The 24,723-nt window shown below is 58.7% G+C and overlaps 1 protein-coding gene across 1 annotated transcript in view; it reads left to right on the top strand.

Annotated features, from left to right (window-relative positions):
* PEBP4 (phosphatidylethanolamine binding protein 4) overlaps positions 1-24,477 on the top strand; it is a 63,125-nt gene extending 38,648 nt beyond the window's left edge. Inside the window, exons 5-7 of the mRNA XM_084499648.1 lie at positions 17,239-17,284; positions 18,322-18,438; positions 24,140-24,477. Coding sequence (XP_084355774.1) covers positions 17,239-17,284; positions 18,322-18,438; positions 24,140-24,231 — 255 coding nt within the window. The 3' untranslated portion in view covers positions 24,232-24,477. The remainder of the gene's footprint in view (positions 1-17,238; positions 17,285-18,321; positions 18,439-24,139) is intronic.
* The last annotated feature ends 246 nt before the right edge of the window (positions 24,478-24,723 follow it).

Consider the following 24,723-nt stretch of genomic DNA (forward strand, 5'->3'; position numbering starts at 1 on the left):
GAGCTGCATGTGGAGGCCCTTCCCCTACACCCCACGGGATGTCCCCAGATTTGGGAACCCTCGCAGACTTCTCATCCGCATCCCCCGAGCAGCCGGGGCGGAGGGGAGGGTCGCATCCTGCCTCTCGCCGGGCGTACCTGGCGGAAGGGGCTGTGATCAGTGATTAATCGGGCATGTGTGGCTGTGTGGGAGCGCGTTGTGTTGGAGGAGGGAACTCCTACAGCACCCCGGTCATGAATCATTTGAAAGGCAAATTTGCGCAGTTACCAAGGGAACGGAAGAAAGGAAGGGACTTCCCTTGCCGAAATGACTCGCGCTCTGATGCGGCTGAGAAAATCGCTCCAAAAGAGAAAAAAAAAAAAGAAAAAAAAAAAAAAAGAAAAAAAAAAAGAGCCGAAGCTGTGACTAAGCAGCAGAAGTTATGTAAAGAGCTCGCTGGGAAGTGCAGGGGAGGGACAGCGCATCCTGCCGCTGCCCACGGCCGGGCCCCCTCCCCACCTCCCCGGGGAGCGGGGGCGAAGCCGCTGCTCCGCGCCTCCCGCCCGCTGCCCCAGCGTTTGGGGGGCTCGGGAAGGTCGGATCCGTGCCTGGGGGCTTGTAAAGGAGAGGGGGGCATCGTCCCCTGGGTGGCACATCGGGCATCCTTCTGTGGTGCTCTCGGCCGTGGCACCCTTGGGAGAAGGCACAGGCGGTGGTGGCAGGATGAGGGAAATGTCCTCGTTGGGGTGCGGGGTCATTTTTGGGGAGCTCCGTGGGAATCAAGAGGAGAAAAAACTCTGTGGGGCTCCCAGTGGGGCCAGATCCAGCTCTCCATCGTGTTTGGGACCAGGCAGAGGGCCGAGCACGAGATGCTTCCCGTGGGGGCTCTGGCACGCTGCAGGGGAGCAGATTTTGGGAGAGGGGCTTGGCGCCCACGTTCAGTGACACCAGTCCAGATTCAGGGATGCTCGGCCAAGTTTAGGGATGCCCATCCAAGTTTAGGGATGCCTGGCCAAGTTTAGGGACACTTGGCCAAATTTAGGGATGCCTGGCCAAGTTTAGGGATGCCTGGCCAAGTTTAGGGATGCTCAGCCAACTTTAGGGACTCTTGGCCAAGTTTAGGGATGCCCGGCCAAGTTTAGGGATGCTCGGCAAAATGTAGGGACGCTCGGCCAAGTTTAAGGGATGTTCACCTAAATTTAAGAACGCTCACCCAGATTTAAGGATGCTCACCCAAATTGAAGGATGTTCACCCAAATTTAAGGATGCTCACCCAAAGGGTGTAAAGGCAAGTCCAGGGTGGAGACACCAAACACTGCTCCGTGGCAAGGGGAGCCCGGCGCCACCCGAGGCACCCCGGTGCAAACAAGCATCCCCAAACCTCCCAAATCCAATTTCTCCCTGAAAAAAAAAAAAAAATAATAAGAAGAAGCAACCGGTCGCGGGAAGAGCTCGCTGCAGCCCCAGCCGCGCCGGGGAGATGCTTGGGCTGGTTCCAGCTTCCGCCTGGAAGCCCCGCAGCCCGGCGGGGAGCCGCACATCTCCCGAAAAGGGAATGCAGAGGCAGCTGCACGGTGGAGGAAAACCCTCTCCCTGCCCTCCCCTGGTGCCACAGACGAGCGGTGTCTGAGCGATTAGTCACCGCGCGAGCGCCGAGGCTTCCCTCCTCCACAGCAAAGCCTGTCCCCCCACACAGGCAAGCCAGCTGAATGCTTAATTGGAGTTCCTCACACCTACAGGGGTATAGCCTTAAACGAAGTGACAGCGCGATCACAGCGCTGGAGTCAGACCCTGGGAGCCGCGGGTTGCTATGGAGTTTCTGGCTTCGGATTTTAAAGGAAAGAAAGGGAGGAAAAAAAAGAAAAAAAGACAACAATATGTGTATGTAAAATCGATCCCGAACCCGCAGGTGCTGCCAGGGGAGCATCGGGAGTGGGGCTGCATCGGCATCTTTGGGTCCGAACGCGGAGATGGGGATGCTCGAGCCCCAAAGAGGTGGTTTCTGCCCCCCAGAGCTTGCAGGGCATCAGTAAAACCAGGGGAAATTTGCTACCTGAAAGCATCCCGAAAAGCAGAAGGGGTCACCCTGTGCGCCCCAGCGGAGAGGGGGTGGTGGGCAGGGAGCGTCCCCTCGGGACCGGGGGCTGAGGCTCTGCTCACGGATTTGTTTTGGGGCTGACACATCAGCAAAGTCCCCGGCCGTCCCTGGAGGTGGCACGGCAGGAGTTGGCAGAAAGGATTAAATTTTTCACCTGGAATTTACAGGGAGGATTTGGAGCTGATTAAAGGCGGTTTCTTGCCAGTGCCCAGCCTCCGACCCTGCTCCGAGTGGTGCCCATCACCCGGGGCAGCCAGAGGCTGCTTTCGTTGGGGAGAGTTTTTTATTCCCATTACGGCTTTATTCCCATTACGAACAACTTTACTTCCACAAAATACAGGCACTGCGCATGAAGGAAACAGGATATCATTTGCGGTTTCATGAAAAAGTCAGTTTTTTTTTTTTTAAATTATGGTTGCTTCGGGTTCTATTTAAAATTTGGAAAAAAAAAAACCCGGAACGTTATTTCACAACGGCAGAAACACACCGAGCTCCAAAACCAGTGACGAAACCCGTGGCTCCTCCTGTGCTGGCTTTGTATTTTTGGTTGGAAACATCCCCAAAACCACCCCAGAGGGGTGTTTTGACCAGAAAAGTGCGTGCACCCGGAGGGGTTTAGCCCAGGGCGCTTCGCTGCTGTGCCAAGGGAAAGGGGGTGGTGGGGGCACCCAGCCCGACCCCAAATCACCCCCCGGAGATCCTTTAAGCCCCATTGATCCGCTCCCTGAATGCCAAAAGGGCCTTTAATCAATAAAGCTTGAACTTTTTGCCGGCCGGCTTCAAAAGATCATCAGCTTTGGGTGGCAGCCGATTAATTAGCGCGCGGCGAGCGGCTGGGGAAGGAGGTGGCCGGTAAATGCGAGCGCAATTAAATCTGTCAGCCTGGCTGCCCCCCGACCCCTCTTCCCGTGCATCGATCGCTGCTTGGGAGCCACAGGGCCAGGATTGCGGTCCCAGGAATGGTTTTTTTCTCCCCGTTTTGGCCTCTTCTCCTGCTTGTTTGGCTGGAAAAAGGCAACCCAAAGGGCTCCCCGTGGCCGCTCGCTCTCCCCGCTGCGCCTGAGCGAGAGCCGGAACAAGGTAGGAGAGCGAGGAAAACCCTCCGCTGGCTTCCCTTGATGAACTGAGCTAATTTCTCTCTTAATGGTTAGCTACGGAGCTGAACGCGAGGCTTTCCTCCTGCACAGCAAACCCTCTCCCACACACAGACAAATAGGCTGAATATTTAATTGGAATTCCTCACACCTACAGGGTAAAGCCTTGTCAGTAGAAATAGAGCCCATCGCCAGCTGGCATCCCCGCACGCCACCCACCTTAGCTCTTAAAAAGAAATCCCTCCCCGGCCTTCCCCCCCCTCCCCGGCCCCTCTCTCCGCACCCACGGGCCCCCCCGTGCCTTCCCAACGCCCATGGGTGCTGCTGCCCCCGCTCCGTGGGCACCCATGGGTGCCACCGAGGAGCCTGCCCGTGCCCGGCGCGTGCCAAGGGGAGGTTCCCTTGGGGGTTTGCACGGCTCCAAGGGTGTTTGCCTGTGATGCTTGGGGTTTTGCAAGCTCGGGGCTTGATATTGTCACCCTCGCCACCCCCTCGGTGACCCCTCGGAGATGCCGGTGGCACGGCCAGGGTTGGCAGCAGGGACAACAACTTTTGCCAAATCCCAAGTGAGCCACAGGGTGGCTTGGATCAGAGCCACCTGTAAAGGCCACGGAGCTGTAGGATGATCCCTGAGGACCCTGAGGTGTCCCCTGGGGTGTCCCCAGGCCGGTGGCAGGGGACAGGAGCAGCAGAGGGCACTGCTGGTACGCCCCGGTGATGAAACGGGCACCACGCGTTGCCCAACGCCCTGCTGGCTGCGCAGAAAGGATCTCGAGGGGGGGGTGAGCCTGGAAAGCACTCTCCCACCCTCCCCGTGACATCCTGGGTGCTGTGGCACCCATCCCTGTGGCACAAGGTGGGGGGGAGACCCCCAAATTCCCCAGTGCTGCCCCTGCCGGACCATCTCCTGGTGCCAGGATGGACCCAGGGGATGTGGCCGTGCGCTCCTGGGGGCACCACGAGGTGCCAAACACTGCTTGGGGTTTTGGGCAGCTTGGATGGGATTGAAGAGTGATACCAGGTCAGGAATACCTGCAGGAAAGGGGTGAGGGGTCCTGTTTTGGGATGCAGGGCCCCAGCTCAGCCCCAGTGAAATGCCACCAAGGCAGGAGCAGGGAGCACCAATCCCGGCACCGTCTCACCCAGCTCCAGCCCCTCAAACCCCCTGATCCCTTTTTATTTCCTGGCACAAGCCCATCTTGTCTCATTCCTCCCTTCCTCTCTCTGCCTTTCCCTTTTTTTGCTCCCTTTCCAGCCCTGCGTGACAGTTCCCCTCTCATTGCAGGGTTCAAAGCCCCTCTCCATCCCCTGCAGGGCCCTGCAGCTACCTGGAGTTTTCTTCCACTTTCTTGGTTGTTGTTTTTTTTTTTTTTATTATTATTATTTTTTAAAGTTTCCCCATGTCTTTGTCTTAATGAGCCAGGTTAAATATTCCGTAATCAGTGTAATAATACACCTGGACTTGTTCGCGAGATATCTGCCTTTTGTACTGCGACAGGACATTAATAGTAATTATTCTGCTTTGTAATTGGAGCTTTAAATACTAATTCAAACAGCCAGAGGAAAACCAATTAGTGCTAATTTATCTCTATGTGTTTTGGAGAGCCTGTGTCTGTCATACTGTGAAGAAATAGGTTGGTAATTAGTACAGTTGGGTGGTAGATAGAAGTAATTATCAGATTCTTTCATGTTCTTTAAAGGGAGAAAAAAAAATCTAAAGGCTGCCTGACTCTTCCTTTCCAAGGAAGTTTGCACCTCGAAGGAGGCAGCGCGGGGTCCCAGCTCTCCGCCGTGCGCCTGCCCTGCGCGGGGTGCTCAGCCCGGGGGCTGTAGGGGATGCTGAGCGCTGTGGGGTCGGGGTGCTGAGCATGCAGAGGGTTGGGGTCTTCATTGCGTGGTGTGGGTCTGGGAGTTGTGGTGTGGGTCTGAGATTTATTTTATGGGTCTGGGACTTGTGGTGTGGGTCTGAGCCATGCGTCGTGGGTCTGAGCCTCGCTCCATGCCCTCAAATCCCACTCTACTTGCTTCATCCATACCCGAAGGGTTTGATCCCAAACCTATGCACTCTACATATTTAAGCCCTCCTCTATACCTCTGTGTTTGAGCCCAAACCTACAAACTCTGTGCGTTGGAGCCATACCCCATGCACCCTGAGCCATACCTGCTGTGCTTGGTCCAAAACCCACAGTTTTAAGTCATATCCCCTGTGTTTGAGCCCAAACCTATAGGTTTAAGTCATACCCTTATGTTTGAGCCAAAACCTACAGTTTTAAGTCATACTCCTTGTGTTTGAGCCCAAACCTATAGGTTTAAGCCATACCCCTGTGTTTGAACCCTTCTTATGCATTTGAGCTATAGGCCCTGCATTTGAGATGCAGCCTGTATATTCTGGGCTTGAGGCATACCCTATAAATCTGAGAGGGACCCTATAAGTCTGAGCGGGACCCTATGCATCTGAACTGGACCCTATAAATCCAAGCTGGACCCTACGCATCTGAATGGGACCCTATAAATCTGAACTGGACCTTATGCATCTGAGCTGGACCCTACAAATCTGAGCTGGACCCTATTAATCTGAGCTGGACCCTATGCATTTAAGCCATTCTCCATGCTCAAGCATCCTACCCTATCCTATGCATCCGAGCCAGACCCTATATATTTGAGCCATATTTTGCACGTATGATCCACACCTGCGAGTAAATCCCATGCTGTGCCCTGAGGATGGCAGACCTGTCCCCATCCCTGTCCCCATAACCCCGACCATCCCCTCCTGGTGCTCTGGCTGTGCTGCTCCCATGCGGGGCCCTGCCTCTCGCTGCTCTTTTTTGCTCTTATAGGATGAGGTCTCGGGGTTTTCTGTGCAGAGGGGGCTTGGGTTGTGACCCCCACACCCCTCGCTGTGCTATTAGGACATTAATAATGCATGGAGCCTGGTTGTTCACCCCGTAAGGATCAGCCGGACCAGGAGTGCAGCAGGATCTGCAGGAATTCATTAATGGCCCATTCTGTGTTTCCTTCTCCCTTTAAAAACCCAGCGGAGTTACCTTGGTAATAATAAAGTGCACGATTCCAGGAGGGAGGGAACAGATTCCTATTTTGATTAAACGGATTTCTCCTCCTCCCCTCCTTGCCCCTTTTATTCCTGCCAATTTAAAATTTTTGTTTGGGGGGAAAAAAAAAAAAAAAAGAAATATTATAAGCAAATGCTAATGATGGAAAAAAGCACATTTTTTTCGAGGGAGGGGAGAAAATGCCATTGGAAGCCTTCTATGCGAAGAGATGCCGGGGGGCACAATATATCAAAGAAAATATAATACACCCAGGTTAAAACTAATGATTGCTGTATAATTAGATGTGAACCATTGTGCTATAAATGTGTATTCTTCAGCGTGCTGTGATTTTACAGTAAAAGAGAGAGAGAGAGAGAGTGAGCGCGAGAGAGAGCGCACAAGAGAAAGAAAGACAGAAAAACACAGAACCCAGCAACATACTATAAAAAGCACTCTGTTGACTTTTCTGCTGTTTAGTATTCCTTGCCCGTACTCCCCCGGGAGTATGTAATTAGTGCTTTATGAAGAGTGCATTTAAAGCAGTTTAATATTCACCTCATTCAGTCTGAAACAATGTGATCAGTGCTTAGACAAATCACTGCTCCTTACTGACATCCTCTGTCAGTACATTACCTCTGAAAAGACCTTTCAAGAGGCTTGGATGTTAATTAGTTGTCTATCATGTATAAACAGAGCAGTGAGCAGAAGGGCTGCACCAGGCCAAAGACACAGAGGGAAATACTGGAAATACTTTTCCTCTTTTTTTTTTTTTTTTTTTTAAATTTTTCTCTCCCCTCCTCTTTTAATGAAAATTCCTGGCTTTGTCGGGCCCCCGCTCCCCGGTTTGTTGGCTCCCTCGCGGAGTTTTGCGTGGCCTGGAGGGGAGCCCGGGTGTCCCCGCCGCTGGGTGCCCTCCTGGGGATCTCACCCAGCCTGGCCCCAAGCCCTTTGGGCACTGCCCAAACTCGGCTGGTCTGTGTGGGCTGGCACCTGCTGGGCTTGTCCTCTGCTCCGCCAGGGTGAGCATCCCACCCTGCATCCCATCCTGCATCCCTGTGCTGCATCCCAGCCAACGTCCCATCCTACATCCCTGTGATGCATCCCAGCCAGCATCCCATCCCGCATCCCAGCCCTACATCCCATCCAGCACCCCATCCCGCATCGCAATCCCCCATCCCAACCCCACATCCCATCCATGCATCCCAGCCCTGCACCCTGACCTTACATCCTCACCCTACTCCTTAATCCTCCTGCACCCCAGCCCTATATATTAATGCTCCATTCCAACCCTAAATCCTGTCCCTGCATCCCTGTGCTAAATCCCAATCCTCACCCCGGCCCTACATCCTGTCCCTACATCCCCGTGATACATCCTAACCTCGCATCCTGCCCTCGCCTCCCATCCTGCACCCCAGTGCTCCATCCCATCCCCATGTCCTGGCCCTGCACCCCACAGGTGCCATCCCAAGCAGAATTCCCCTTTTCTGCCGAGCCCTCTGGTGTTGATCCCTTTGTAAGCCCCCCTATTTCATCAAATGCCCCAAAACAGCAGCAGAAAGTGCCCCTGGCTAAGCACAACCCCCTGATCCATCACAGCAGCCACCTCACTACATTTAGGGACGGTGACACCGGGACATGGGCACGGCGATGGGGTTGGGACCGGGCACCCAGCGGCACGGGGAGGTGCTTCGGTGGCAGCCCTGACACCAGTTTAGTGACTGAGCACGCTGAGCGAGCGCTTCTGCACCTATAAAATGTGGTTACTGACACCCACCCACTTCTCTAGCATGCTTCGGGATGAATGGATGGAAAATACTATAGGAGAACCAAGGGCTGCTATTTACGACGGAGTTTCGCTTGGCACAGCGGCTTCGCCCGGTGCAAATACATCTGGGTGGAAGGGATGCTCAGGCCAACACAGCCATCCTCTGTAGGATTGAGCTCCAGGCTCCCCATCGTGCCCTGTTTAGGGTGCCAAGGGTCCCCCCATCAAAGGGATGTGCCAAGGGTCCCCCAAAAAGGGTCATGCCGAGGGTCCCCCCAGGACACCTCCCCAAACCTCCCCAGCCGCCTCGCCGCCGAGTCCACGCCCTCCGGCTCGGGGTTTTTCCCCCTTTCTCTCCCTTTTCCAACAGCTTCCCCGGCTCTCTTAGTCACGAAGGTGAGGCGCTGACGGAGACACAGACATCAAAAACAAGAGGTGATGAAACGCCGGGAATAATTAAGTTGCACTAAATCACCGGGCCCAGGTGGCACGCTGCCAGCGCGCTGGGGAAACTGGAGCACGAACAGCAGAGTTATTATTAATAATCACCAGCCCCGTCGTGAACAACAACCTATTTTGTACCTCCCGGTACCAAAGGAGTGGGAAGCACGCAGCCAGGACGGGGGAGGACAGTCACCAGCTGGGGGCAGAGCAGGGGACAGGACCCCCTGATCTCGTTCCTGCTCGGTTCCAGTGGCACCGAGCTTCCTAAAGCTTTGCACGGGGGGAAAGGGGCTTGGTTTGGGGCTGGAAGCAGCATTGGGGCTCCTTCAGGATGCTCCATCCCCCAGCAGCATCCTTCTACTGTAATGAGGTCCCCAAAATCAGATTTGGGGAGGGGATGAGCTCGGACATGCTCCCAACACCTTATCCAGGTGCTTTCTGATTGCTGGGACCCGGCTGCTGCCCTGGGTGGGTGCTGACCCATTGGGTCCCAACTCCTCACTGCTTCGGTTGGGTTGGCATTGCCTCAGGGTGGCCACGTTTTGGGGGAGAAGCCGTCGTTTTCCTCATTTTGCGCACCGGGCGCGGGCGTGAATTCAGCAGAGATCGAGACCACGGGAACCCCGCTGCGGGTAGACACAGAGGGGCCGGCACCCGGCTCCATCCTCTATCCATTGTGAGCATCCCCCACGGAGCTTTTGGGTCCATCCCTGGGCCTCCATCCATCCCCGTGCTGCCGGCAGCCCCGAGCCCGAGCAAGTCCGCTCCCGCCGCGCATCCCCGCGCCTTGCGCAAGGGCGGCTTTATCCATCCTGCCATCGGGGCCCGTCCTCGCTGCAAGAGGAGCTGCCTGTTCCCATTGCGTGGGTGGGTGAGCCCGCTCGCCCCGGGCCGGGCGTTGCACAGCCCCTGCTCCTCCGCCTGGCCCTGCTCGCTGCCTGTTTGCAGGCTGCAATTCCTCGCCGTGCGCCGTCCCGATCCGAGCTGATAGCGGGGCAGCGCGCAGCCCTGGGTTTGCAGGGGGTTGGGGTGGGTTTGTCCTGCATCCTGCTGGGCTTTCACCCTTCAAATCCCGTGGGGAAGTGTGCTTTGGTGCTCTGCAGCCTCTGCTCCCCTTTGGGTCTGCCCTGGTTTTGTGAGACCCCCGGCACCATCAGTGCAAGGGATGCTGAATCTCCCGGTACCACCACGGAGAGAAAAGGGACCTGAGCGCAAAACCCCCGCTGAACTGAGGGCTGAGTGTTACAAGGCAGGGAAAGGCTCAATTTAGGGTCGACTTGTGCTCCTTTTGAGCCCTGGCAGGCTCCTCGTAGGGTTGAGATTTGGTTGGAAACACGGTGGGACCCAGCTCTCGCCGCCGTTCCCACCTGCCCGTGTTTCGTCAGGGCGCCCAGCCCCTGGCCAAAATCCTCCCTGCCGGGGGGAAACCGACCCGTGTCGAAATTTCTCTGAGCTGTAAATCTCCGGCGGTTGTAAAACCTCTAAGCCTCCGTCTGCAAGGCGGCAGGTAAACCTTTAATTCCCTGACAATGCCAAGCTAACTCCCAGTTAAATCCTTAATTCCTGCACACCGGAGCCCCGCAAATTCGGCGCTCGGCGGCCCGGGAGCGAGCAGCTCGTGCCGTGACCGTGCACATGGGGTGCAGCATCCGTGCATTTTGTGGGGCACGGCCACGTGCCGTGGTCCTGAGCTCCCCGAGACACCCGTGGGTGAAGCAGAACGAGGCCAAGGTCCCCGCAAACCTGGGTCAGATTCGGGTGCTTTTATTCAGCCGCCGAGGGGCAGAGAGCGGCCGCGGGGCCGCCGGGTTTCGGGGCTCAGCAGCACGATGATGACAGAGCTGGAGATTGCTCCACGCGTTGTACAACGCGGGTCCCAGCCGCTGGGAGAACGCTTTCCCAACCCGGCGAAACCTGTACGGAAAGACCACCCTTTCTTGGGCAACTTTCCTGACTCAAGATCCCACCCTGAGTCTCCTGGAGACGGAGCCCTGCTGCCTCTTACAACACATCCCCATCCAAACTGGTTTCCCCACAAATCCCTCTTCCAGGGATTTATTTATTTTATTTTATTTTTTTTTCTCGGGTGCTCAGGATGGGGTGCACCACCCTGTTTTTTTCCTTGGCATCACGCAGAGATTAACCAAAATCGTGTGTTTTGTAGGAAAGACTTTCCTTGAGCAGCTTCTCAGGGCTGGGGGATGGGGACGAAGCCCTGCTGAGATGCCACAACACCAACGGGTGCCCAACTTTCCCCTACACCAACAACCCAAATCCTTCCCAACGGGACCAGCACCACATCCAGGCTGGTGGAAGGGGCCAGCCAGAGCTTTCCCCGTGCCGGCAGCTGTAGGGTTACGGGCGCCTTCCCCGCGGGCTGCAGCCCCATCTGCACGGCTGCCGTTTCACAACGCGGGGCTGGGGTTTTACTACGAGTTTCAGACAATGAAGGTGTGTCTGCGCTCGGTGCCTGGCTTGCCCATGGTGTAGGCGTCGGGTTCAGCGCCGTCTTGTCAACACTTGAATATGTTGAGCATCACTCACGGGGCATTCTGTAAGAAAGCTATTAAGTTAATTACCCAGGCTCGCTCGGTGTGTGTGCGTGCGCACCTCGGCTGTAAAAAAAAAAATTTGGCTTTCTTCGTTGCAAGACGCTTCTGATGCAAGGCACGGGGTGATGACATCTTGTCTGTGCTGTAACTGATACAGCTGCGAGCGCGGGGGCTCGCAGCCAGCGGCGGGGATCCGACCCAGGCTGCTCACCCCAAACACCCGGCCCCAATTCAACGCCCCTCGTATGGCCCGGGGGCCAGCCCCCCACCCTCTCCTCTCCCTCGGTCCCTCTCGACAAACAGCCACGGGGAAACTCGCCCCCGATTTCCCCCAGCTCGCCGCTGTGGGTTTTGGGGAGGAGCAGGGGGTTTTGCCCAAACGGCCCCCGGCGCTCGCACGCGCCCCAGGTGGGGCGGCCGGGCCCCCTCCTTCCGCGCCCTGCGTGCGCCCCGAGCGCCCCGTGGGATCCAGGATCCGGGATCCGGTGGACTTTTATGGAAAAAAGGGAAGTCCGTGGCACCGGAGCAGCTTGGCAGCCTCGCTGCAGCCGGATAACCGCAGCGCGTTTAACCCCTCATCCTCGGGATGGGGCAGCCCTGATGATGCCAGCGGGGGTCCCACAGCCCCAGATCCCAAAATCCCGACCCCATAGACCATGGGATGCTTGGCAACAGAAATCACTGGGAAAAAAAATAAATAAATATGTGTGCCTGGCTTTTTCTCATCACCTAAATCAACCCGGAGAGCTCACGGCCACCCCAAAGCTCTCCTCCTTCAAGGATCCCCCCCTCCCTGCAAAAAAATATAAAAAAGCAGGGGGGGAAACGCTCCAATTGGAGACGTTTCCTGTCCAAATTCACCACGTCCCTGGGGGGGGGACCGTGCCGGACTCTCCTCCTGCAGGCTGCCAAGTCTCTGCTGTCAGGAAGCGGCTGCGAGGCCGAGCCCGAGGCACCCGGATGCGCCGCCAGGGGCCAAAGCCGCTCGCTCCTGGCTTTTCGTCACCAGCTGCGAAGGGGGAGACTTTTTGAGCAGCGGAAGGGGAAGGGAAAAAAAAGAAAAAAAAAAAAAAAAGAAAGAAAGAAAAAGTAAAACCCCAGCCCCACGCTCCTACCCCCGCGCTCCCATCAGATTAGGGATGCCGAAATAGCCAAGTTGGCCCAGAGCGGTTGCAGGGCTGGCACGCGCGGGCTTTGATCCACCCCCGCGCACGGGGAAGGTGCCGGGCTGGGGATCAGACGGCCGGGGCAGGAGGAATTTGCAGGGGAGGTTTTTTGGGGCACGCGGGGCCGCGTTCGTGCCCCCTGCCCCGGGGGCAGCACCCCCCGGAGCGTCGCGCCTCCAAAGGCAGCGCCAGGCGTTGCGGTCGTGCCAGCGTCACCCCCAAAATTCGGGCCCCCTTGTGCCAAAAAGGAAATTTTGTGCCTCCCGAGTGCCTGTGCGGGTGGAGGAGCGTGACACGTGCCCGCAGAGGTGCTCAGTGCTGTTTGGTGCTCGTTTGGTGGCTGGGAACGTGCTGGCGCTTTGCAAACCCCGATGCAAAAACCTCCCCGGCCCCACAGGCTGCGGTGACCCCGCGGGCGCATCCTCCATCCCTCCCGCCCCAGGGCAGGGTGTCAGTGCAGGCTCTGCTCTGCTCCGCTCAGAACCAGGCTCCCGGTCCTTTAAATGCCTGAATTAGGCAAAATTTGGTGTTTCTCCAAGAATCCTCCGGAAATCTGCTGCTGGAAAAGCAAGCTAATCTTAAAGCTACACGCACACAAGGAGCACCAAGTTTTCCACTCTTGAGAACAGCACAGGCTTGGGATGGAAAGGACCTTTCCAGCTCTTCCCAGCCCTTTTTTTTTTTTTTTTTCTGGCCGGTTCGAGGTTTTTCCCTGCTTTGAAATCTTGGGGGCTTTGCTCTTGGCTCTTCCATCTCTCCGTCCTCACCGCAGCGCACCTTCCCCTGGAGTTTGGCAGCGCTTTGATGATGCCCCAGCCCTCCCAAGAGCCCTGGGGAGCATCGCAGGTGTGCAGCCCCCAGAAAATGGGTGTTGCAGGCGGAGTGGGGGCAAAACCCACCCAAATCCGCCCTCCCTTGGTCACCCTGCACCCTAAGGGGCAGCCGGGTCGGTGTGTCAGGGTGCCAGCTCCACCGGGAGCTCGCTGGTAATTGCAACACCCCGAGACAAAGCCCGGGCAGATGCGAGCTGGGGTTGCTACCAACATGTTCTTGTTATTGGTGATCGCTTCCATCATTTCTTATCCTGCTTTACACCCGGCTCGGGGGGGTTGCGACAGCGCTCGGGGTCCTTTGGGTGCCAGGTCCCGGCGTGCGCAGCCGCTGCCCGTGGGGAAAAGCCGGAGCAGGCTGCAATCGGAGCATCGGAGAGCCTTCCTTAAGCTGATTTAAATCATCCTTTTTATTCAACTGGGGCAATTTTCTTGCTTAAGCCAACCCTGACACTTATCCGCCGGGGTCCCAGGGGTGAAGGCGCAGCGGGGAGGCTCTCGTGGCAGCCTCCAGTCCCCAGCCCATCATCGCTCGCGGCACCCACCCCACCTCTGCAGCAGCCCGGTGCTCTTCCCCCTTTTCCTTTTTCGCCAGAAATGTTTTGGCTGAAGTTTCAAAACCACCTGGGTGTCATCATTGCCTCCGCCCCGCTGGCGTGGACCCCTAACCTAGATAGCTAACGAAAGAGGCAGATAGGCAAATCGCGGGTGCCAGCAACGCCTAAGCCAGGCAGGTGTCGTCGCCGGCTGGAAATCCACCCAGCAGAGCCTCCCTCAATTGGAACGGTGCTGGGAATCCTGTCCTGGCGCTGGGAATCCTGTCCCGGTGCTGGGATTTTGGTCCCCATGCTGGGATTTTTGTCCCTTGTCCTCCAGGAGGGAGGCCTCCAGGCGGGTTGTTCCGCGCAGTGCTTCGTCTCAGCTGCTTTCCTGCTCCTAGATTAAAAAAAAAAAATGTTGCAAAGGGCCAAACGCCGAGGTGATTTATGTTTATTTTGCTTACTTAATAACCCTATAGCATGTCCTTCCCTGGGGCATTAGGGTGTAGCAGGCGAGCATTAATTTAAATTACAGCCGTGCCTGATATTTATTTTTCAATATATTTTTATGGTGGCCTTCCCCATTTATAGCGATCGAGAAGAAAATAAAGCAGGGCCACGCCGAGCAGGAATCACTGCCTAATCATCCCAAAAGCTATTGGGGTAAATTCTTGGGGGTGCTGACCCCACAAAGCTGTGGGGATGCTGCCTGGTGACGTGTCCCCTTGAGCTGTCCCTCTAAGAAAATGGTGTTGTGGCACGGTGTTGGGGTAAAAATGGATGGTTTTGGGGCTTGTACAGCATCAAGGAGGTGCTCATGGTGGTGGTGGAGCACCAAACTGCCCAGATTTGGGGTTTCCTCACCATTCTTGTCTTTGTGCAGTGAGGAGCAGCAGATCCATCTCCTGCCCTCTGCATGTGCGTAAAGAGAAACAGAAAGTGGTTAGGAGAGGGGGTTATGGTGGGATTCATGTGAAAACAACCCAAAATGTGGACGGGAGCTGGGCTGGGGAATGCTGAGGTCTGGGGGTGCTGGGGGCTCGCTGGGCTCTGCCCTTCTCCCTCTTGGGCATCCTGATGGATGAGGGTTTCTCTTCCATGCCCTCCGTCATAAAGCTCGGAGCAGGATGAGCCCGAGCATTTCTGGTTGGGATGAGAGCGATCCCACCCTGCTGGTGTTTGGGTCAGCAGGGATCGTGCACCGGGAAAAAACCCAAAAGGGGGCAGATTTCTGTGCAGGGACATGGTGAGCTCCATCCACACCAAATTTTGGTTATCATGCATTTTCCACCGCTGCTCCCAAGCCTCTGGTCCGCTCGCAGGAGGCTGGATTCACCACCCGGGTGGCTCTGCCCTCCCCTCGCTGCTCCCCCCGTGATGCTGAGAGCCGATTCATCAATCCCGACCTCATTACAAAGATCACAGGAAGGCAGAAGAACAAATCTGGGCTCCTGGCTGTGCCGGCTTTGAAGCCGCCGTGGCCCCCGCAAGTGAGCAGCGCAGGAGGCGCCCTGCTCGTTTGGGGATTAACTTCCCCACTTGGCTAATTAGCGGTTAATGAGAGCAGCGCAGCCGGCACCCCCGTGGGACGTGGCCCCCCTGGCACCCAGCCGAGCCCCTCACCCTCACCCCGGTGTCCCCGAGGTCCCCAAGGTCCCCCGGGTGCGCTCCGGGGAGCGCCCCAACCCTGCTCTGCTGCTCAGCCCTGGGTCCCATCCATCCCATCCCAGCCCCGCTCTGCTGCTCAGCCCCGGGTCCCATCCGTCATCTGTTTGTGCTGGTTCCCTGCCAGCGATTGTGCCGATTCCCACACCCACTTTCCATAACCCTCCGTCCTCGCCCGGGCGAATCGCTTGGCGCGCTCGCCACCCAGCCCTTTCCCCTCCTCTCCGATGGGATCAGACACGTTCGGGAGAGGGGGAAGAAAGGGAATTAAGAAAAAAAAAAAAAAAAAAGATCAAGAGGAAAACAAAATGTGACTCACTGCCTCCTTAATTTGTATTTATTTATCCCCTCCGCCCTGCGCTTCGGCGTGCAGCAGGCAGCACCGAGGGCCGGCCCGGGGAGGCTTGGTGCCTCGCCTCCAAGGGTGCTGGGAATGGGGGGAAGCGTTTTCGCCACCCTATTGAGCAAGGAAAAAGGGGCCAGAGGGGAATTTCTGGCACAAAAGATTCCGTGGCACCGATTTTTGAGGCTGTTTGCGCGGGGCAGGCTGCCCAGAGCAGCTCGGCACCGCGCGGACGGGAGAGTTGGAAATCTCTCTGTCCTCGGCGGGGGGAAAAGAGGGAAAGAAAAAAGCTCAAATGGTGTCATTAGGGACTGCTAATGCTCTCATAAAAGGGCATTAATAAAGCCGGCAGCTCAGCAGCATCCATTAGCTCGGCTCGTGGCGGGGATCTTCGGCGGGGAGGCTTCGCGCCGACCCCGCCAGCCTCTCCCGCGGCTCAGGGCAGCCCCCTGCCAACGCGCCCCTTTTGCCTTTAAAAGAGCTGTTTACTGTACATAAATATATATATATTAAAATAAAAAAAAAAAAAATAGGCAGGGTTTACAGTGCTTGTCCCTACTTTCTCCCGCCCGCCCTCTTCCTGTTCTCTCCTCTTAAAAGGAGCTTTATCCTTTGACTCTCCCACCCCCGGGGCTAGCGCGAACCCACTGCGGCTCGGGGCGAGCAGGAACCCACATTAGCAGGCAGGGAAACAGGGAGGAGGCCCGGCGTCTCCCGATAAGCCCTGGGCAAAGCCAGGAATAGCAGCGAGGTCCCCGCACGGGAGCAGCCCTACCCGGCACAGAACAACCCTCAGCCCCTGCCTTTGAAGGAGAGGAGGGAGCTGGCGACGTGCCCGGCTCGCTTTTGGGGCGAGCTGCTTGGGTTTTGGGTCTCTTTGCGCGTCTGGGAAGGGAGAGTGTCCGGAGGAGCCCCCGGGTGCTTCTCTCCCGGCACCCAAGGGACCCAACACTGCCCAAAAATGTGGTCGGCATCGCTGCCGTGGGGATATTTTCGGCTCTGGCTGCTGAGGGCTGGGGACCCGGCGGGTTTGGCTTCCAGGTGAACCCTTTGCCGTGCCACACGCAGCCGTGACTCAGTGAAAAGCAGCCGTGGAGAAGGGCAGAGCTTTGATCCCCAAAACATCAGGGAGCCAGCCATGTTCCCCACGTGCACTTGGGCTCGCAGTTATCTGATGCATCTTTAATTTTTTTTTTATATATATATATTATTATTATTTATTTTTATTTTTATTTTTTTCTTCTGGGTAATAACTCCCAGGGCAGGTTGGGACGGAGGAGCCCTGGCAGCGGCGTGTGTGTGGGCAGGACTGGAATAACGGGTGCAGTCAGACGAGGATTTACGAGCGCTGGAAGCAGCGCTGGGAGGTGGGGGCCAGCTGGGAAGAGCAGTGGGTGCAGCAGGTCAGGGGTGAGGCGGCTCAGCAGGGGCAGGATGCGGCCGACGGGGCCCCCTTCCCATTTATCCAGACCCCTTGGCCACGCCGCATCACCCCCTCCCCAAAAACCTTCCCCTCGCGCCCCTGTTGGGGATGCTCGACAGGAGATGTTGGCTTGCTGGTGGGTTTTGTGAGCAAAAGGCTTGGAATTTCCCCAAATAAAGCCCTGGGATGAGGCGGGTGCAGCTGGGGGGGTGCAGGAGGGCTTCGTGCCCCCACATCCTCATCCTCCTGGGGGTCGGCAGCACCTCACCTCCCTCCTCCTGTCGTTCCAGGGCACGGACCTGAGGACGGGGGACCTCAAAGGCCGCGTGCTGACGGGTGAGTGGGATGGGGGCTGCGCTCACCTGGGGTGGGCACAGCCAGGGGGACACGCCGGTGCCATCCCCGCTCTCCTGGGGATGTTTTTGGATAAGCAGAGGAGCTGCAGGGGCTGGGTACCACACGCCATGGGACTTGGGGCAGTGATGGAGAGCCCCAGAGGATGGAGAACGTCTCGTGGTGGTGATGGGGGAGAGCTTCACCTCCTCACCAAGCCACAGGAGGTGGTGGCATTGTCCCCAGCGGGGACAGAGCTGGACACGAGGCACGGGCACCATGGTCCTGCAGAGCGCAGCCGAGCTGTGGTTAGCTGGGGGCTGGCTGAAACAGCAGCCACCACTTCAGGCTTTGGGGTTTTTTTTTTAGAGGCAAAAGTGGTTAAAAAACTCCCCAGCTGCTGGAAGAGCTCCAAACCAGAGCAAAAAATAAAAAAAAATAATAATAATAATTAAAAAAAAAGGGGGTGGAGGGACAATCAAAAAGAAAAACCCCAGATAAAAGCAGGTGAATCCCAACAACGCCTGTGATGTTGCACGAACAAAGATTTTGGGTTCAACACGGGCCAGATGAGGCGATGCAGCTCACACCCCGACAGGCTGTATCCCTTTTGGGGTGTGGGGAGAGAGGACATCACGTCCTCTGTGCCCTCAGCCTCCGATCCAACGGAGAGGACAGCGGCTGGTGACAACGCGCTGACGTGCCCCCTCCACGTCTGGCTCCCTTTTGGGATGCGTTAGGGGTTGTGAAGGGGACCTGCCCCTCTGCAAAGCGAGCCCATAACCCCAAACTCCCTCACCCCAACCCCAAAAGAATCCACCTGCAGCCAAAACTTGCTGCAAGAGGACTTCAAGAGCTGGCCGTGCCCCGTTGAGCCGACATGGGGCTGGCCACCACCTGGATCCCCCAGCACCATGGGGAAAAACTGAGCTCTGCCCCCAGGATGGGACACCTGGGATGGGTTTGGGGGGCTCCCAGCCTTGAAGGGGGTGGTGATCCAGATCAGCACCAAGCTCATGCTTTTGCTTTTGCATCCCCAGACTACGTGCGCCCCACGCCCCCACCTCGCAGCGGGTACCACCGCTACCAGCTCCGCCTGTACGAGCAGCCGGCCGGCCAGCACATCGCCCTGGGCCCCGAGGAGATGCTCTCACTCGGTAAGGAGCAAACCGTGCCCCCGGGAGCCCTGCTTTGGGTGCTGCCTTTGGGATTTGCAGCCCTAAAACCGTGCGCCCGGGGTGCTGGGGATGCTCGTGTTGTCGGTGCGCTCTTAGAGGGATGAGGCTGGGGTGGGATGTCCTGGTGGGGTGGCAGGAATGCTTGGCAAGGCAGCTGGAAATCACCTGGCTAGCGGGATCGGAAGCAGGGGGAGGTCTTGGCAGCTGTGAAATCGGGGCGCGTCCTCCCCGGCACATCCCCAAGCTGCTGGGGTTTCATCAGCGCCGGAGCGCAGAGATAGGGATCAGAACCGGAGAGGTTTAGCAAGGGATTGCTCAAAGGGCCCTGACACAACGCCTGCCAACTCCCAGCTGCTGCGGAGCAAGGACACGTCCCGAAATGGTGCACGGATGGGGACAAGGGGGCAAAAGAGGCCATTCCTGGGCCCTGGGACACCCTACAGCTTGGGGTGCCCAACACGGGCACGGAGCCGTGCTGCAAACCACAAACCAGCAGCTCCTTCCCCAAAATGCACGAGCAGAGCCAATGCTCGAGCCCTGGGCACTGCGGCTCACAAGGGTCCCACGAGGGAAATGTCAAAACTTTCCCACCTGGGACCCCTCCGGCAGCTCCATAGGCAGGGCAGGCCGGTGCGCACCCCTGCGCTGCCTTAAGCAGCTCCTGGAGGAGACCCCAAAAAAAAAACCTGGTGTGGGGCTGTGTCTAGTGCAGGCTGCTGCTTCCTAGGGTTATTTCTGCCCCTCGGTTCATTTTCCTGACTCATTAATTGCTCCTTAATGACGCGCGCTGAAGGCACCCCCTTGCCAGCGGAGCGGTCGGAGGAGCCCCATTCACCGGGGCCATGCAGCCACATCCCCACCACAGGGTGCTGGGGCTGGGACACCCATGAATACACCAGAGGAGATTTGAGCTGCAGCTCCTGATGAGCGTGAGCGTCGCAGTTTGTCAGCCAGCTGTGGCTCTCTGCAGCCTGTTAGCTCGGCAGCTGGATGAAGGTTATCCTCATCCTCATCACTGCTGTGCCACCAGCTTGGCCAGTCCAGACCCCAACACCCTCTGGCAGCCCATCCTAGAGCCCCGGCACCCAAAGAGCAGGGCTGGAGTCCTAAAAGAGCCAGCACAGGACTGGGTTTTGGTATCTCGAGGGTTTTAACCACATCCATCCCCAGGGATGCGGAGGAATGAACGCTGATTTAGCCACCCGCACATTGGATCTCGTGTGGTGGCGTGGAGGCAGCACCTCGAGGAGAAGTGAGAGCACCTTTGGGTGCACGTAAAAATAAGGAAGGAGGGCCTGATCCTGTGGCCAAGATGCTCAGCAAGCTCCTGTGCTGCTCTGCCGTGGTCCTCTCCTTTGGTACCCGTGGTGTGGGATGCCCGGGTTCTCCTGGTGGGTGACACTGCTGGCACAACTCACAGCCCGGCTCTGGGCTTTCCATCTCGCTCAGCCTTAGGGCAGCCCCTTTTTGTCACTTCATTTGGGTCCAGAATCCCCTTTTTGTTGCTTTATTTGGGTCCTGAGTCAGGCGGCAGTGCCACCTCCAGCATAGACGGTGGCACCCAGGGTCACCGCGGCACCACCCCAGGGCCGGAGAGGTGTCCAAAACCCTGCAGAGGACTGGGTGCCCTTTGCTGGAGGCAGCAGCCAGGAGGGTGCTGGAGGCGCTCAGCGGAGGCACGGAGAGGCCACAGCCTCCAGAAGAGGGCACTAAACCCTGACCTCCACGTGCAGCCTCCTGCTCCAGCCCAGCTCCGCGCTCTCCCGAGCCGTGGGAAATGAAGAAGCCAAGGGGGTTGGGGAAAATTGGGAGCACTAAAAATAACCCCCTGCTCCTCCAGCCCTCCGGATGGCTTCCAAGCCGAGCGAGGAGAAGCGGGTGAGGCTCCACAGCCCAAGGGTGCAAAGGGTGTGAGCACGCGTGGCTGTGCAGACGCCGGGATGGTCGGACAGACGGACGGGATAAAGCAGCTTGTTTCATCGGGAGGAGCACCCGGACCCTTCCCAAGCCTTCCCGATCGATCCTTTTTGCTCTGCAACCCCAGGCAAAGGGCTGAACCCTCCTGGAGCCTCATTTTCCCCCTTCCAGAGCCTGATCCCTTCCCGGGGAAGCCACTTTCCAGCCGTGCAACCACCGGGCACCAGCTCTGCTCCTGCTTGGGGGCACCAAAAGCGGCCCCGGTGCCGTGCCAGCAGCACGAAGGTTTTTCCTCCCCACGCAGCGAGGAGCTCGCTCCACTTCCCCCCCCACCTCTGTCTTCCTCCCCCCTCCAAGCCCAAAGGTTTGCAGCCGCCTTTGTATTTTCACGCGATGGGAGATAATAGCTTGTGGTCTGCAAAATGTCAGAGCCACTCATCAGATCCCGAGGCGGCGGCGCTCGCTTCGAGCTCTCGATCCGGCAGCTCAGCCCCGGCTGCCCGCTGCACCCCGCCGGGGGAAACTCCCTCCTGCGGGGGGGAATTCAGCGTCCAGCGAGACCGAGCGAAGAAACACAGCTGCAAAAAGTGGCTCCAGAGCTGGTTTTTGGCCTTTTTCCTGATTTTCCTGCTCCCTCCATCCTCGGCCATCAGCAGAGCACGCGCTGAGCCGTGGGGCACATTTTAGGGATTGTTTTTGCCCATGCGCATCCCGCAGGAGGATGGAGACCCCTTCGTTTTCCACCCCTTTTCCTTCCCTTCTGGGACACGCTTAATTAGAGTGAGATCTCGAGGTTTAATTGCACCTGCTGGCCGGTGCCGTGGCTCCCTCTGCTTCCACCACCCTCTGCCGAGAGGTGCGCAGGCGGCCGGCCCGTGCGGCTTCCCGCTTCCCTGCCGGGCCGCTGCAGCGTGCCAGCTTTTATTTGGGGTTTCTTGGCATTTCCAGGCCCTGCAGCAGTTCTCAGGCCCTCATTAGCAACCCGGTGCTGTCATCAGAGAAACACCTGAAGCACCAGAGCCGGCTTTGCCTGGGGCACAAACTCCCTTTGCCGTGCCGTGCCACGGTGCCAGCTGCCCACCGGTCCCAGAGCGCACGGGGCGAAGCTCCCCAGCACCCCAAAACCTCCTCCTGCCCCAGAAGGGCCTTTGGCAAGGCAGGTGCACCGAAGACGGGTGTTTGAAGGTGATTTATCACCTCCACTGTGTCTCTGCTGAGTTATTTGGGGACGGGGAGCAGGGGGGACCCATCTGGCCACCCCCCGTGCTTCATTTCGGGGCCACGGCTTCGTTTTGGGGCCATGGCACTGACTCATGAGCCGACCTCGTGCACCTCCGATCCGCCCGGCTGGAAAATCGGGTCGGGCCGGGCGCTGGCGGGGAGAAGGAGCCGTCGGGCACGTCCCCGGTGAGGAAAGCAAGAGGCCGCGCTGTGCGCCGGGATGCCGGCACCACGGGGAGCTCGGAAATCAGCGGGGTTTGGGGCTGGGGCTGGAAAACGAGGAGGGAGCAACCTGAGGAGGAGGAGGAGGAGGATGAAGATGAGTGTCTGGCCCTGGCTGAAGTCGCCGGGTGTTGGTTAATGGTGAAGAAGCAGCCGGCAGCCTCCCGCCCACCTCCGCTGGGCCATCATTAATCTCGGCAGCGTTAATCTCCCGGGGAGAGCGGCCCCGCTGACGAGGCTGAGAAATTACGGCCCCAAAGTGCCCGAGGCTGAGCACCCAGCACTTTTTGGGGTGCAGGGGAGCAGGGGTGCCACAGAACTGCCCCGAGCATCCATCACCCATGGGGCCAGAGGGTCGCCATGCCTCAGTTTCCCCACTCCAAGCACGGGGGTGTCAGCCGGGCGCTCCGCACTCCTCCTCCGGCGAGCGCTGCGATAAGGGCAAAGCCCGATGAGATAATCCTCCAGGAAATGAGCTTGAAAGTGGACCAAGCCGCGGATGAAATGTCTTATTGTTTGGGCGGGGAGGGGACGGTGGCCCCGCGACCTCGGCCCCGCGCTCGCCCCGCTGACTCACGGCTCCCAGTGCCGCCCGGACACTGGGACCAGTTGGAGAAGCGGTGCCCTTTGGGACGGGGACATCGCTCCCCGTTGGGGTGGGACGGGGTGCCTGGTTCGGGGATGCTGGCTTTGGGGAGGGGGATGCGGGGCCGGGAGCCACCTGGGGAAGCCCCCAACACCTCTGCCCCTGGCTGGGCGGCTGCGTTTTGGGGATTTCCTTCAGGACACCCCGGGAGGGATGGGCACCACCGGTGCGAGCGCAGGTAGGAAAGTAGGTCAGGAAAAACCCTCGTCCCGCGCGCCTCCCCGCCTGCAGTAACTCTGCCTGGTCCCAGCTGCTTTCATCCACACCCCTCGGGGGGCTCGTAAGCATTAATTAAAGCCGCCAGCCCCCCTGGGAAGGGGGGAGCAGCCGTGCCTCGCTCTCGCCCCCGTCCCACGGGGCACCGACCGCGCTCCCGCTTGGGCTTTCCGAGGGCTTTGAAATCCCGCGGATGAAAGGCACCCGCTGGAGGTGGGGGCAGTGGGATCACCGCAGGGACCCCCCGAGAGACCCCATCCCCTCGCCCCGTGCTCACCGGGACCCCAGAGGTGGTTTAGGGGGGGGGATTCAGGCAGCAAAGTGAGAGTTTTCCCTCCTCTGAAGGGTGCTGTTTGGGCACCCAGGCCTGGTGGCCGTGCCGGAGGGCATCTGGGACCCCCACCCCGATGTGTCCCCAGCATCTCCTCCTCAGCAGCCTGCCAGGGTGCAGGATCGGGCCCGAGCACCCCGTGACTCCATCCTGGGTGCTGGCCCAGGAGGCTGCAGCACGCAGGGTGGAGTAAAACAGAAAGGCAGAGCCCGGCGGGGGCTTTTTTGGCCGGAGGCTGACTCACGGTGTGGTGGGGGGCACGCGGGGGGGGGGAGCCGGGCTCTCCGGCAGCACCCCGTGGCCCTGAGCCATCGCCACGGATGATGAAGCAGCCGGGGTTTTGCTCAGCACTTTTTTTTTGTTTTGGCAAGAGCAAAAGAAAGGGGTGAGGGGGGGGCGGTGTGCTCCCGCCGAGGGCGGAGAAGCGCGACCAGGCTGCGCCGTGACATTCAAGAGAGGTGCCAGGAAGGGAGGGCGGGTTTCGGATAAACAACGGGGCTCTTCTCCTGCTGCAGCACCCCGGCCGTGGCCCTTCGGATGTCCCCAAATCGGGGGTCCCCAAGGGAGGGGGTCCCCATGGGAGGGGGCATCACGAGGTGCCCCGGTGCCGCTGTCCACGAGGGTTGCGCACCCCCGGGAGCAGGAATTGAGGATGGAGGGGCTGTGGATCCCCCCCCAGGCAGGAAAATTTGGGGTCGGGGTGGGGGAAAATGATTTTCTCCGCTCCCAAGCCTTCAGGAGCAGCAGCAGCAGCCGGCGAGGGGCCGGGGGATGTCCTGGCCTCTCCCCCACGAGGGCGGCCGGGGATTTCCAAGCACCCCGGGGTGGGCTTGGAGGAAGCGGTGGGAAGCTCTGCTCCAAAGGTCGGCAGGAAGCCAGCGGGGGCGGACGAGGGGGGAGGACAAGAAGAGTTTTGCAGCCCGGGGATGCTCGGGGTTGGGCTCCCCAGCGGCTGCAGCACCCAAGGGTGCCCGGCGGGCGGTGGGGAGCAGCAGCCGCAGCTCGCAGGATGTGGTCGGGGGCCGAGCAGCAGCCGGCGCAGGGCAGGCAGCGCACGGCCCCGTCACCACAGCAGCAGCCAGGAGCAGGATCCGGCCCCGCTCACCCCTTTATCCTCTCTCCCCCAGGTGCCTGGGCGATGGAGAGCTTCGTGGAGAGGTTTCGCCTGGGCTCCCCCGTGGCCTCGACGCAGTTCCTCACCAAGCACCACGAGGATTAGCCGGGGCCACATCGCCACGGATGAGACCCTGGGAGCCCTGGGGTTGCTCCCAGCTGCTGCCCAAATTTCCGCCAGCCTGGATTCACGAGCAGAAAGCCCAGCTCCCTCCTCCCCCAGAACCTGGGGGGGTCTTTTCCCCTCTGCTCCCCACCGGCGTGGGGTTTCTGGTGCACCCCGAGTGCGTCCCGGCTCACCCAGCTCTCAGCTTTGCTGCCTGTGGCTCATAAAATAAAAAATAGGCACGGAGTGCACTGGGATGCTCCTTGCTGCTGGGGGGGACACGGCACGGCCTCGGGGGGCCAGGAGCTGGGCAAAACACGTGGCCAAATCCATCCCATGGGGCGCTTCCCACCCCTTTCCTGGCTGGGGCATCTCCGTGCCCATCAGAGTTTTTGTCCAGCATCCCCCGTGCCTGCTGCCTGGCACAACCCCAGCACCCCGCAGATTTTGGGGCCTGCCAGGACGGCCACGTGTGCTCGGTGGCACCGTGGT

This window comes from Aythya ferina (genome assembly GCF_964211825.1).
Source record: "Aythya ferina genome assembly, chromosome: 27".
Classification (NCBI taxonomy): domain Eukaryota; kingdom Metazoa; phylum Chordata; class Aves; order Anseriformes; family Anatidae; genus Aythya; species Aythya ferina.